The 13,187-nt window shown below is 38.6% G+C and overlaps 1 protein-coding gene across 1 annotated transcript; it reads left to right on the forward strand.

The window, feature by feature from the left end:
* The first annotated feature begins 496 nt into the window (after positions 1-496).
* Positions 497-11,515, forward strand: mocs3 (molybdenum cofactor synthesis 3). Its single transcript, XM_063007416.1, has 13 exons — positions 497-656; positions 781-913; positions 998-1,090; positions 3,986-4,106; positions 4,202-4,276; positions 4,383-4,500; positions 5,363-5,471; positions 6,264-6,326; positions 6,432-6,595; positions 7,967-8,014; positions 8,773-8,869; positions 8,996-9,103; positions 11,305-11,515. The coding sequence occupies exons 1-13, from the start codon at positions 564-566 to the stop codon at positions 11,460-11,462; spliced, it is 1,380 nt and encodes a 459-aa protein (XP_062863486.1). The 5' UTR covers positions 497-563; the 3' UTR covers positions 11,463-11,515.
* The last annotated feature ends 1,672 nt before the right edge of the window (positions 11,516-13,187 follow it).

Raw genomic sequence — 13,187 nt, forward strand, 5'->3', positions numbered from 1 at the left:
GGAAACCGGAGCTCCCAGAGGAAACCCACGGAGACACGGGGAGAAGATTTAAACTCCACACAGAAAGGACCTGGACCGCTCCACCTGGGAATCGAACCCAGAACCCTCTTGCTGTGAGGCGACAGTGCTACCCCATTGAGCCACCGTGTCGCTTTATTTAGACTCGGACACCTATTATTATTATTCCTGTTATTATTTATTATTTTAAATTACTCTATCCATCATTTTATCCTTCTGTTTGCAAATTTGTGGAGTTCCCAAGCCTCCCAACACACATTTCAATATGCTATTGCTGCTGACATTTGTACAAATACACTTAAAACTATTAAAGCTGAAGCTATCATTTGTATAAGTCACCATGAAGGAAGACCTGAAGGAGCGCGCTGTAACGTTGTATTTATAGCGGTTACGATCTGTTCATTGATTGGTTGCTGAAACCACATGATCTGTCATCGACACAGAAACACAGGAAGTAAGGCAGCTTGATTCGTCCAGTTGCATGTGTCAACTGGATGGGTATTTGATTCTGGATTTCCGCTCTGTTAACTTGAACTAATACAAGTATGGAAGAGGATCTGTTAAACCTGAAGAAACAGCTCATGGAAAAAGACGACGAAATAGCAGCTTTAAAAAAACAACTCCAGGCTATGCACCAGGTCTGCAGTAGCATTCACGTGTTTACTACATGTACAGTAGCAATAGTTTTGCTGCTCTGTTCTCTGTGTATTTTAAAACAGCATGATTGCGTATAATTTTTTCTTTATTTTGTTATTTCACCAGACCTCAAATTCAATACAGGAGGATTTACATGATCACGTATCGACTTTGTCTCCTCTACACAACTTATCTCTAACTAATGATCACATTATGAGATACAGCAGGCAGCTGCTCCTGCCAGAGCTCGGCGTTAAAGGTCATAATTTATTAATACAGTGATTTAAAACAGTTTTAAATGGACTTATGATAGAAAGGCACACTATATTTTTTATATTTACAGGTCAAATTAATCTTTCAAACACTTCTGTTTTGGTGGTGGGATGTGGAGGGTTAGGCTGTCCTCTTACCTTATACCTGGTTGCTGCAGGAATAGGTAAGTTACAGTTGGCTGTCTAATTTATACTATGAAGCCCCATTTTACCCAGTATTTTTTTCTAACACCCCATTACTAACAGGTTCATGAAAATAGTTTAGTAGACAAACAGCAGTGGTAGATTGTGTCATACTAAAGATCAGTGTCTTTAAATATGTCATTGTCATCTCACTGCTGGACTACTGCAACTCCCTCCTGGCAGGTGCTCCCATGTCCACTACTAAACCCTTGCAGCTCATTCAAAATGCAGCTGCTCGCTTGGTTTTTAACCAACCTAAACACTGCCACATCACCCCACTGCTGCGTTCTCTGCACTGGCTTCCTGTAGCTGCACGCATTCAGTTTAAAACACTGATGCTCACCTACAAAGCCAAACATGGACCAGCCCTAAGCTACCTTCGTGGTCTAATCAAACCCCGCTCTGTACCACGCAACCTCCGAGCCACTAGTCTCGCTCGACTTGATCCTCCACCCAGGACTAGAGGAAGACAAGCATCAAGGCTCTTCTCTGTTCTGGCACCCACATGGTGGAAAGAACTTCCCCTGTCTGTCTGAACATCTGAGTCTCTTGCTGTCTTTATAAAAAAACTAAACAAAAAAACAAAAAACACTTTTGGTTCTAACAGGTTTCAGCAGATTTGTGCTCTTGAACTGTTGTCTACTTAAACTAGAGTAATGAATTGTTTACTATGGAAGCACTTCTGTAAGTTGCTCTGGATAAGAGCGTCTGCTAAATGCCGAAAATGTAAATGTAGGTAGAATGTCACATTTCTGCCCTGTTATGGCTGCCATAACAGGGTAATTATTGTTAAGTGAAAACATCTGTGAGCATCAAGATCATGTGCAGTACCAAACATTGGTTGGACTGGAGTAAAGCACCACTTTGGACTCTGGAGCAGTGAAACGCTTCCTCTGGTGTGATAAATCATGTTCATTTACTGGCAGGCCAAGAGAAATCTGGACTTTTTCAGGAAAAGAAAATAGTCAGTAATTGTCCTCCTACAAAGTGCTCTTATATAGTACTGTATATAAACGTATTTGCTTTGTATGTGATCAGTAGGTATCAGTGTGTAAATCTTCAGCACAGTCATAATCACACATTCGAAATGTAAACTGTCTGATTAAATGTAATGAAAAATACATTGTGAAAACAAACATGTAAAATTGACATGATGTTCTTCCATCATGTTTCAAAACCTCAGCTATTATCCCAGTTCCAAAAAAATCCACAGTAACTAGTCTAAATGACTTTCGACCAGTAGCACTCACCCCCATAATAATGAAGTGCTTTGAAAGACTAGTCAAGAACCATATAACATCTGTCCTACCTCCATCACTTGATCCTTTTCAGTTTGCCTACCGCCCTTGCCGGTCTACTGATGACGCAATTTCAACTGCTCTTCATCTAAGCCTGGAGCACCTGGAGAAAAGGAACTCGCATGTACGGATGCTGTTTGTCGACTTCAGTTCGGCTTTTAACACAATAATCCCCCAGCATCTGGCCAGCAAACTGGTCACACTGGGACTAAACACCACACTGTGCAATTGGATTCTGGATTTTCTCACAGACAGGCCTCAGTTTGTGCATGTAGGCAACAACACATCAACCACGGTCTCACTCTCTACAGGATCTCCACAAGGATGTGTGCTGAGCCCTCTACTGTTTACTCTGATGACCCATGACTGTCGTGCTAAGTCCAACAAAAATCACATAATAAAGTATGCAGATGACACAACAGTTGTGGGACTCATTCTGGATAACAACGAGACTGCATACAGAGAGGAGGTGAGACTCTTTGTGGAATGGTGCAGCAATAACAACCTGGTCCTGAATGTTGATAAAACCAAAGAGATGGTGATTGACTTCAGGAAAAAACAGCCCATTCACACCCCGACCTACATCAATGGCACGCCGGTTGAAATTGTCCAGAACACGAAGTTCTTAGGGGTTCACGTTACGGACAACCTGACCTGGTCCTTGCACACCTCCTCTCTGGTCAAAAACGCTCACCAGCGATTGCATTTCTTACGCCGATTGAGGAGGGCCCATCTCAGTCCACCCATCCTCACTACTTTCTACAGAGGCACAATAGAGAGTGTTTTAACCAGCAGCATCTCCCTCTGGTATGAGAGTTGTAACATCTCAGAAAAAAAGGCCCTCAGGAGAGTGGTTAGGACAGCAGAAAAGACCATAGGGGCCAGACTTCCACCTATTGAGGATCTGGCTCAAAAGCACCTCTTGTCAAAAGCCAGGAGCATCATTAGTGACTCCACTCACCCCTGTCACAGACTGTTCACCCTTCTGCCCTCGGGTAAAAGGTACAGTAGTCTACGCTGCAACACGGACCGGTTCAGAAGTAGTTTCTACCCAACTGCCATCAGACTTATAAACAGAACAAATTAACCCAAATCTGATAAATATTTTCATCTATGGATATAACATGTGCAATATCCTTAAATCTTAACAAGCAGTAACAAAATGTGCAATAACAAAATGTGCAATAATTATCATTATGTATAACCACTGTGAATTTTTCTGCAATGTGCAATTTTCGTAATGTCAGTATTATTATTCGTAGTATTATTTAACTTTACTATTCTATTTCTATTCTATATATATTTCTTATTTTTTAAACCTGTGGTGTTTTTAACGTGAACCAATGCACGTAATCTCGTTTTTTCTGTACACTTTGGTGTACAGTAAAATGACAATAAAGTAAATCTTGAATCTTGAATCTTGACTGTCTCTGTTGAAATTCAAGGTCGATTCATCATTACAGTTAAAAAATACATTTGAAGTTACAGTATGATGCACACATGCCATAGAATTGTGTCGTGCTGTATATAATAAGAATTATACTCTGAAAATCTTGTTTATTATTTATTAACCTATAGGGCGTTTGGGGTTGCTGGACTATGATGAGGTGGAACTGAGTAATTTACACAGGCAGGTCCTGCATACAGAGCAGAGTCAGGGTCTGCCCAAAGCCCAATCTGCAGCACAGACCCTCCACAGGTACATTCCTATCCTACACCAACAGCATGTAATATCTGAAGAGCCAGATTTTAGAAACACACATGTATGTTGTGTTAATTTTAGTGTTCTGACAGGATTAATTCTGCAGTGCATTGTGTGCCATATCATCTTCAGCTGTCCTCTGAGAATGCCTTACAACTCATCCAACAGTATCCTTTCATGTTAAACTGCTGCACATAGAAAACAGAATATTTCAGTGTTGTGTAAAACATATTTCACATGTAACATTTAAATCCTTAACTGCGTGTTCTTTATGTATGACATTGTTGCTGATTGTTCTGATAATGTCCCCACACGCTATCTTGTGAATGACGCCTGTGTTCTCATTGGCAAGCCTTTAGTGTCAGCTAGTGCGTTGCGAATGGAAGGCCAGGTAAGACTTTTTATAGCAAAATTAAAAGTGGGGTCAGGAAGTTGGTGAACTGGAAATAAGTATACTGTTAAAACATATACTTCACGAAAAAATTTCAAGGCTCAGTGGAACCACAGATGGGAGGAAAAGTGAATTATGTGGATCATTTATTTTATTTATGTAACATTTATTTATTTAGGATAACAACTGGCTCTTTCTGCAATTGAAAAAGTGAAACCCTTCTTTTATTGTTTTTATTAAATACATTATTCCATTCATATAAAACATACACAGTAATATACTTATTTAGCTGTCGACCAGCTCTGGTTGGATTGTTGTAAGTGGGTGTTTAAAGTACTGTAGTTGGTAGTGGTTTAGATTTTGGGAGTGTAAATAGATTTTTTTTTTCTTGTAGAGTATTAAAATTGTCCGATAACTTTAGTCCAACAAGCATATAGTCAGTAACTACATTTTTTTCAAGGCATTAACACAACTTTTTGGGGCGGCACGGTGGCTCAGTGGCCAGCACTGTTGCCTCACAGCAAGAAGGTCCTGGGTTTGATCCCCAGATGGAGCAGTCTGGGTCCTTTCTGTGTGGAGTTTGCATGTTCTCCCCGTGTCTGCGTGGGTTTCCTCCCACAGTCCAAAGACATGCAAGTGAGGTGAATTGGAGATACTAAATTATTCATGACTGTGTTTGACATTAAACTTGTGAACTGATTAATCTTGTGTAACCAGTGTGTGCAAAACATGACCTGATCCTAATGATCCTAATATCCTGATCCTAATAAATAAATAACACTTTTTGAGGCTCCAACAAATATTAGTTCTGCTAATTGTTTTCTATACAGAATAAAACAAGTTTTCACATTATCCCTCATAGCTCACTGTGTACAATTATGATGGAGGACCCTGCTACAGATGTATATATCCTGTCCCCCCACCGCCTGAGACTGTCACAAACTGCTCTGATGGTGGAGTTTTAGGAGTAGGTAAGTCCTGACTTTCCCTATGGGATTAATAAAGTTATCTATCTAACTGTCTGTCCGTCTGTCAGTCCGTCCTTCCATCCAACTACATGGTACATCAAATATATCACTGAAACAATTTTTTACATTTTTTACATTTAAGTAAACAGTGCCTGAAGTAGTCAAAAAACTATTACAGAGCATTTTAGGTGTGGCTTGTAACCTTCTAAATGTAAAATTTACTGTATTTACTAGGGGGGCTTTAAAGTTAAGGGCTACTGAGTAGCATAAATGAAATTTTTGTGTTTGTACATCATAGTATAGCACAGCGAGCAGCTATGTTATTTCACTGAGAAATAATTACTAATTTAACTCATTTCTATTATCACTTTAGAAAAAAACATGACAGATAACATTTTATTTTAACTTTGATACTGGTACTTACTTTTGACATACCTAAGCTAAACACTAACATAAAAAACATAGTGTTGTGTGATGGTCATTTAAAGTCAGTATAATGAGATCTCCGAAGTTAGCTGGGCCTGTTTTTCCCCATTTGCTTGTAGTGTAAAGAAGTGTGCATAGCCATACCTACTGCACCCTGCTTATAGAGTTTCTCCACTGAAAGCACTCTTTATTCTTACACTAAACTTAATGTGTTCAGAAAACTGGTGCCCTGTGTGCAGTAAATACACATGTATAAATAACGGTGCTACTGTAAAGTGTTTACTTTTCTACATGAGTACGTTTTCCACAGATAATTATAGCTTTTAGTTCAATCCTTAATATAAATCCACATTTCTCCTGTCGTTTCAGTGCCTGGAATCATGGGCTGTCTCCAAGCTCTAGAGGTTCTGAAGATTGCGTCTGGCCAGAAATGTAACCATTATTAAAACCACATAAAAGAATCAGTGTTCTACTATAAACCCATGTTCTTTTGGCATACAATATGTAACATTGTTTCTCTTTAACTGGCTGATGCAGCTTCGTTTGGACAGCAGCTGCTGATGTTTGATGGTCAGGATGGTCGGTTTCGCTCTATAAAACTGAGAGCTAAGCAGGCAGGCTGTGCTGTGTGTGGAGAGACACCCACAGTCACAGAGCTGCAGGACTACGAGAGCTTCTGCGGCTCTGCAGCTACAGATAAGGTTAGAATCACAAACTGTCCAGCTGCTTTGCTTTTATCTTCTTTTGCTTCCACTTTTGAAGTGCAATTTTAAGTGTTTTTATAAGCAAACAAGAGAGTGTCCACAAGAGGTCAGTAACACTCATGCAAGAAGTGTCTGTTTATGTAGAGCAGCGATTAACCTATTATTTAATACAGTAGATGAGCAAATGCCTGCACACAATTAGAGATTTGGATAATGGGGCTATTATTACCAAGGATCTGGGGGCCAATTAGAATTTGATTCTTATTTTAAACTGTTGCAACTAGAGATGGGACGATCGATCGGCTATGAATCGGTATCGGCCGATTTTTAATCAAAATATGCTATCGGCGATCGGCGATATTTCCTAAAAGGACCCGATCCGATCGTGTGATATATAAAGACGATGTTAAGTTAACAGCTCAGTGGATTGATCCAGACTTTGAGCTACGAAGCACCAACCATCACATCACCATTCATCAACAATCGTACAGAAACCACAGTGAAAGCTCTTCATGACCTAAAATAACATCATTAACGTTGTGCATCATACATACGATGTAATTGTGCTGATTGTAATATTTACTTTAAAAAGATAATTCAACCCGGTCACATCTGAGTCGATTCTATCAGCACGTTATATAAACTCCTGGTTCACTTTGGTAAATCGTAAGCGGTTCTTACTTGTGATGTAGATGAGAACAGAAAACGTTACAGAGCCAATCAGAGGCAAAAGTTTATTCATTACCAAATTCGTTAGTTCAGGATCATCTGCTAAACTTTTAGGGTAATCAGAACTTTTAGCTCCACAGACGGAACGAGTCTGACTCGGTGACCGCTCTGTGGTAATAGCGGTTTAATTAAGCTTTTTAATTAAGCTTTTTAATGTAAGAAAGTCACACAAAATGTTCTGTAGTAGCTGGTGTTTATTTAAAAGCACAGCATTTATTAATAACAGTAAAAACGGAGAGAGAAACTTACGCGTCACATTCGACTCCTGAATCAGAATCATTTAAAGCGACACTGTGAACAAAGCGTTTTTTTTAAAGAAACACACACACGCTGTTGCTTTCGGTTTATTTTCACTGTGAGGCTCTTTTTAAGTTTTTTTCAGACTAAACTGGATAACATTAAACCTGTGTGTGTGTGTGTGTGGTCAGTTAGACTAATAAGATATGTCTCCTGTGGGTGAAAAAAATAATTGTTTGGTTACTTTATTATTTACTGCTGATTTTGCGCTAAAAATTGCATGTCAAAAAGTGGACGAGGCCTTACACTCAAAATGCTTTTGACTTGGAAGTCTACTAGAAGTCTAGTATTTAATCAAACATATATTTTAAATGTCATCTTTTGTTGTAATGTTTGTTTCAGTGTAGAAGATTGAATCTTTTGTCCACAGAACAACGAATCTCAGTGCAGGTAAGAACCCATTTTAAATCATAAATTGTTTAAGGTATTATAGCTTCTATTTAAGGTCATTTTAAATTAAGCTAGTCCACTTTTACTATGATGCGAAATTCAAATCCTCAGCTGTGCTATAAGCCGGTCTGGCGTCCACATACAGACATGATTGGCTGTGTCTGAGGGGAGAAATGGCAGAGGCCCAGCAATTTATTGGTGTCCTGTCTGGGGTGTGTTACTGCTTGGTTATGGGAAAACCAGACCCACCATGACCCTGACCAGAATAAAGTAGTGGTAAAAAATCAAGAAATTGAAATAATAAAAAAAAAAGTTATTTTTGTATATACACTCAGTACATTGTTAAACATAATGTGTTATATTTAAATTATATCATTTAGTTTGCATATAGAATTATTTTATAATGATTTTGGTCTTAATCCATTCAAAAACATTACCCTGAGGAATAATGAATAATACTTATGTATTATATTCATGTATAATTTTAAATATTTTTTATTCAAGTTTTTTTTAACTACATTTGATAGACATATATATAGAACAAAAAAACTTGTTTAATATTAGAGGACAAAGAACAATGTCTGTTATGAATTTTATAACAAGACCTTGCTTAAAAAGATAGAGATATAATATTGCATTTGAAGGTGTTTGAAATTGAACTGCTGAATCATGTGTAACCTGTAACTACCTGTCATGTCATGAACGTAAAGAATTGTTCTTACTTGAATAAAGAATTTCTGTTTTTCTTCTTTGTGCAGGAGTATAAATCCATTGTGAATAGTTTGACTCCTCATCTCCTACTTGATGTTCGGCCCAAAGTGGAGGTGGATATTTGTCATCTGCCAACCTCAATCAGTATGATTTTCTGTGGCTTTTATTAATTAAATTAATTTAGTAATTACAGACTAACACAAAATGTGCTAGTGATTATCATGAGCCGTTGTTCTACTATACCCATGACATTTTTGTTGCCATTGACAGACATTTCACTTGCTAGTTTAGAGGAATGTAAGACAGATCAGGTTAATCTGCTGAAGAAGAAGATTGATGAGCTGAAACAACAGATCAGCGCAGAATCACAAGTCCTAGGTAATCATCACTGCTTTGTTATTCATGTTTTTATTACCAGACTTTGAAGATACAGCAATTAATTAAAATACAATGTGAATCTACAAATGTTTAAATATTGTGAATATTACAAACCATTTAAGTAATAACCAACATATGGATAATTGTTCAGAGTAAGCAGACTAATATTACAAATAAGAATGGATCCAACACTGTGAATCTACAAATGTCTATGATTAACCATTGAAGTAATAACCAACAAACGGATAATTGTTCTGAGTAAGCAGACTAATATTACAAATAAGAATGGATCCAAGTCTGCAAATTTCACAAATTCTATCATCTAAAGGGGCTGTTGTATTTACCACACTTGATTGATGCTGTATTCTACATCTTTCTTAAAAGAGCTCATTTTAACTTCTAAATTAACTGTGTATTTTTTTGTGCATTTAAATAATTTAAATGATTGTGTTTGACATTAAACTTGTGAACTGATTAATCTAACCAATAACCAGTAGCTGCCTGTTCTGTCATGAATGTAACCAAAGTGTTTAAAACATGATGTGAAAATCCAAATAAGTTTGGGAAAAGCCTTATTCTTTTTCAGCACATCTGTACCCCTATACAAAAAGCAAGGTTTGGTGAGTCTAATGCCTGACTTTACAAATGCTCTTTTAACTAAATGGGCACATACAAACCCTCGCATCTTCTCAGAGAATTGAGGCTTTTATAACAGCAAAAAAATACAACAGTGTTACATTTGCAGTTCATTACTTTTTAATACGGAGCCTTGCAGGTTAAGTTTACACATTGTTTACACAATGTGCCTACATGCCTACAACCACCTATTATCTGCCATATCTGGTTCAGCTCCATACTGTAGGACCAAAACAAAAGTAACCTGAGTTCCCTCAGGCTACTTGAGCTTTAGAAGGTTACATTGCTAGATTACTTGCTATGCTTGAATGATCAGTGAGGACGGAGATGATGGTGTTGCTAGGCAGTCATTTTCCAAGCCTTTACTACTCTGGTTATCAGAAACTGCTGGCCTTTTGTTCCATGACAAAGCGATTATATGAGTTGTGATTAATTAGAGATGAGAAGATATGGTTTCTTAATGTCATACTCAGTATGGCCAAACGCATGTGAAAGCCTGACCTCAAGCTTGTTTGGTAACTCATTTCAATTTGAAGGTGGCCCACCATTTGCAAAGTTTTTTTGAGTGTGGTAATGTGTGCCTATTTAGTCAAAAGAGCATTTCTGATATCAGGAACACATTTTGGGTAAGAAGTCCTTCCTCATTATCACCCTGCCAGTTAATTCCAGATGTGTTAAATAGGGTGGAGAGGTCAGGACTCAGATTTGTGCAGTCCACAAATCATATCAAATCATATCTTATGGATTTTGTGCAGAGAGGTACAGTCATTCTGGAACAGGGAAGTGCATTTCTAAAACTGTTACTACAGCGTTGGAAGCACACTTGTTAGCGATGGGCCTGACAAACATCTAAACTTAATAATCTGGAGGATTGTCCACATACTTCAGACAATAAAGTGCAGCTTGAAGGTTGGGTAGCAGTTTTTCATGTATCAGAATCAGAGTCTTTATTATTCGCTAAGTACCAGATGTACAAGGAATTTCTTATGGTGCAGGTGTCAACATACATACATCAAGTTAAATAATAAAAAGGGACACTATATCTAAATGTATAATACACAATATAGCAGCAGCATGAACAGTACAACATCAGGCAAAGTGTGCAATGAGGATGTACAGTACGGTACACTGACAGACTAAGTAAAAAATAGAAAGGGTATATTATATATAAACATAGAATAAAATAAACAATATAGCAGCCATAAAAAATTGTGCAATAGAGATTATTTACAAGTAGGTAAGGTGCATATGTGCATTAACTGTATAAGGGAAAAATGCGGGAAGCTCGTGTAAAAACCATGTTCATTTATTAAAACGGAGGGATGTGGGAGTAAGTCCTTGTTTAGTATGCTGATTGCCTGGGGAAAGAAGCTGTGGATGTGGCGGTTTGTTCGAGTCTTTAATGCTCTCACTTTCTGTCTCCGCTGAGATGAGAACCTCTAAAAAAAAAATGAAAAAAATGCATCTTAAGAAATATACGTCCATGCTATAGAATAATAGCTCATGTCATAATTAACAAAGACTAAGCAACAACTTTTTGTCTTCTTTTTTTTGATCTTCGCTAGTGTTTGTGGTGTGTAAATTGGGAAATGACTCTCAGAAGGCAGTACAGATCCTGGAAAAGATGTCTGGAACTGAACTGGATCGCATCACTGTCAAAGACATCACTGGAGGCCTTATGGCGTGGGCTAACAAGATCGATCCTAACTTTCCTCAATATTAACTTGCTTTTAGTATGTATTTATCTTAAGTAAATAAAATAAACGGTTTTATGTACTCTTGATCTCAGTGTCATTACTGGTTTATAAATATTTTGTTTAGTTTGTTTTGTTTTAGTTCGGGGCCAGCTTTTTAAATTTTAGCCTAATTTTTCTAATCTCTCTAAGTTTGTATTGTGTGATTACAGTAAACAAAAAATTTAATTTACTAAAACATGCAATCAAGCAGAGTTGTAAACAAAAATCTATGTTACAATCGCCCTGTGATTGAGTCAGACTGCTGTGCTGTTCAGGGTCTATTTCTGTTTTTCTTTCTGTGTTTCTGGTGTTGGATTTACCACCACCACAACACGTTATTTAATATTTACTGTTTTAATCAGAAGCAGCACGGTGGCTTGGTGGGTAGCGCTGTCGCCTCACAGCAAAAAGGTTCTGGGTTTGATTCCCAGGTGAAGCAGTCTGGGTCCCTTATGTATGGAGTTTGCATGTTTTCCCTGTATCTGCGTGAGTTTGCTCGCACAGTTTGGTGGCATGGTGGCTCAGTGTTTAGCACTGTCACCTCATAGCAAGAAGGTCCTGGGTTCGATCTCCTGGTGAAACGGTCTGGGTCCTTTTTGTGTGGAGTTTGCATGTTCTCCCCGTGTCTGCGTGGATTTCCTCTGGGAGCTCCGGTTTCCTCCCACAGTCCAAAGACATGCAAGTGAGGTGAATTGGAGATACAAAATTGCCCATAACTGTGTTTGACATTAAACTTGTGAACTGATGAATCTTGTGTAACCAGTAACTGCTGTTTCTGTCATGAATGTAACCAAAGTGTGTAAAACATTTTTTTTTATGGATTTCATCCCCTTTTTCTCCCTCTTTAGCTCGTCCAATTTTTGCCCAATTGCATCATGCTTCCTCACTGCCTATGCCGATCCCTGCTCTGACCGAGGAGATCTAAGCTAACCCACGCCCCCTCCGGCACGTGGGCAGCTAGCCGCATGCATCTTATCACCCACACATTGACGAGTGTTGTGCCACCTAGCGTTGTGTGCGGAGAGACACACCCTAAGAGCACTCTTTCCTCATCTCTGTGCAGGCACCTCTAATCAGCCAGCTGAGGTCGTAATCGCACCATTCTGACAGAGAGAGACCCATATCCGGCTTAGTCCCGCCCATCTGAACAACAGGCCAATCGTTGTTCATGTGGCCGCTCAGCCTTCAGCCGGCAAGGCAGAGCTGAGATTCGATACGAGATCCCAGCTCTGGTTGCAGTGTGTGTTTTTACCGTTACGCCACCTGAGCGACCTCAAAGTGTGTAAAACATGACGTTAAAATCGTAATAAATAAATAAATTCTCCCACAGTCCAAAGTCATGTAGTCGGGTTAATTAGAGTCCCCTAGGTGTATGTGTGTTTGTTTTTTGCCTTTCGCTCAGTGAATTGGAGCCACCACGACATTGAATAGGATAAAGCGATGGTTAAACAGACAATTAATGAATGTTTTAATCAGACATAAATAATTATGAATAAATCTGCTATTTGCTCGCGTTTTCGAATTGATCCCTTTAACTTGCTTAAGAGTCATTTAATAAGAACCGATTCATCTCTGCATCGTCCGCTTGGGATGAGTGTGAGTGTGAGTTTTACCGCTAGAGGTCGCAAATGCGCTCAACCTTCATCCACATAACGGAAACGCTGTGCGGGTCAGGCATGCGCGGCGTGCAAACGCAGGAAAAAAGCCAGAAA

This window comes from Trichomycterus rosablanca, chromosome 13 (assembly GCF_030014385.1).
Source record: "Trichomycterus rosablanca isolate fTriRos1 chromosome 13, fTriRos1.hap1, whole genome shotgun sequence".
Taxonomy (NCBI): domain Eukaryota; kingdom Metazoa; phylum Chordata; class Actinopteri; order Siluriformes; family Trichomycteridae; genus Trichomycterus; species Trichomycterus rosablanca.

Coding starts and splice junctions, on each gene's coding strand:
- mocs3 (XM_063007416.1), top strand. CDS start 564: ATGGAAGAGGATCTGTTAAACCTGAAGAAACAGCTCATGGAAAAAGAC. Junction 1,091..3,985: donor CCTGGTTGCTGCAGGAATAG/GTAAGTTACAGT, acceptor ATTAACCTATAG/GGCGTTTGGGGTTGCTGGAC. Junction 6,596..7,966: donor GCTCTGCAGCTACAGATAAG/GTTAGAATCACA, acceptor TGTTTGTTTCAG/TGTAGAAGATTGAATCTTTT.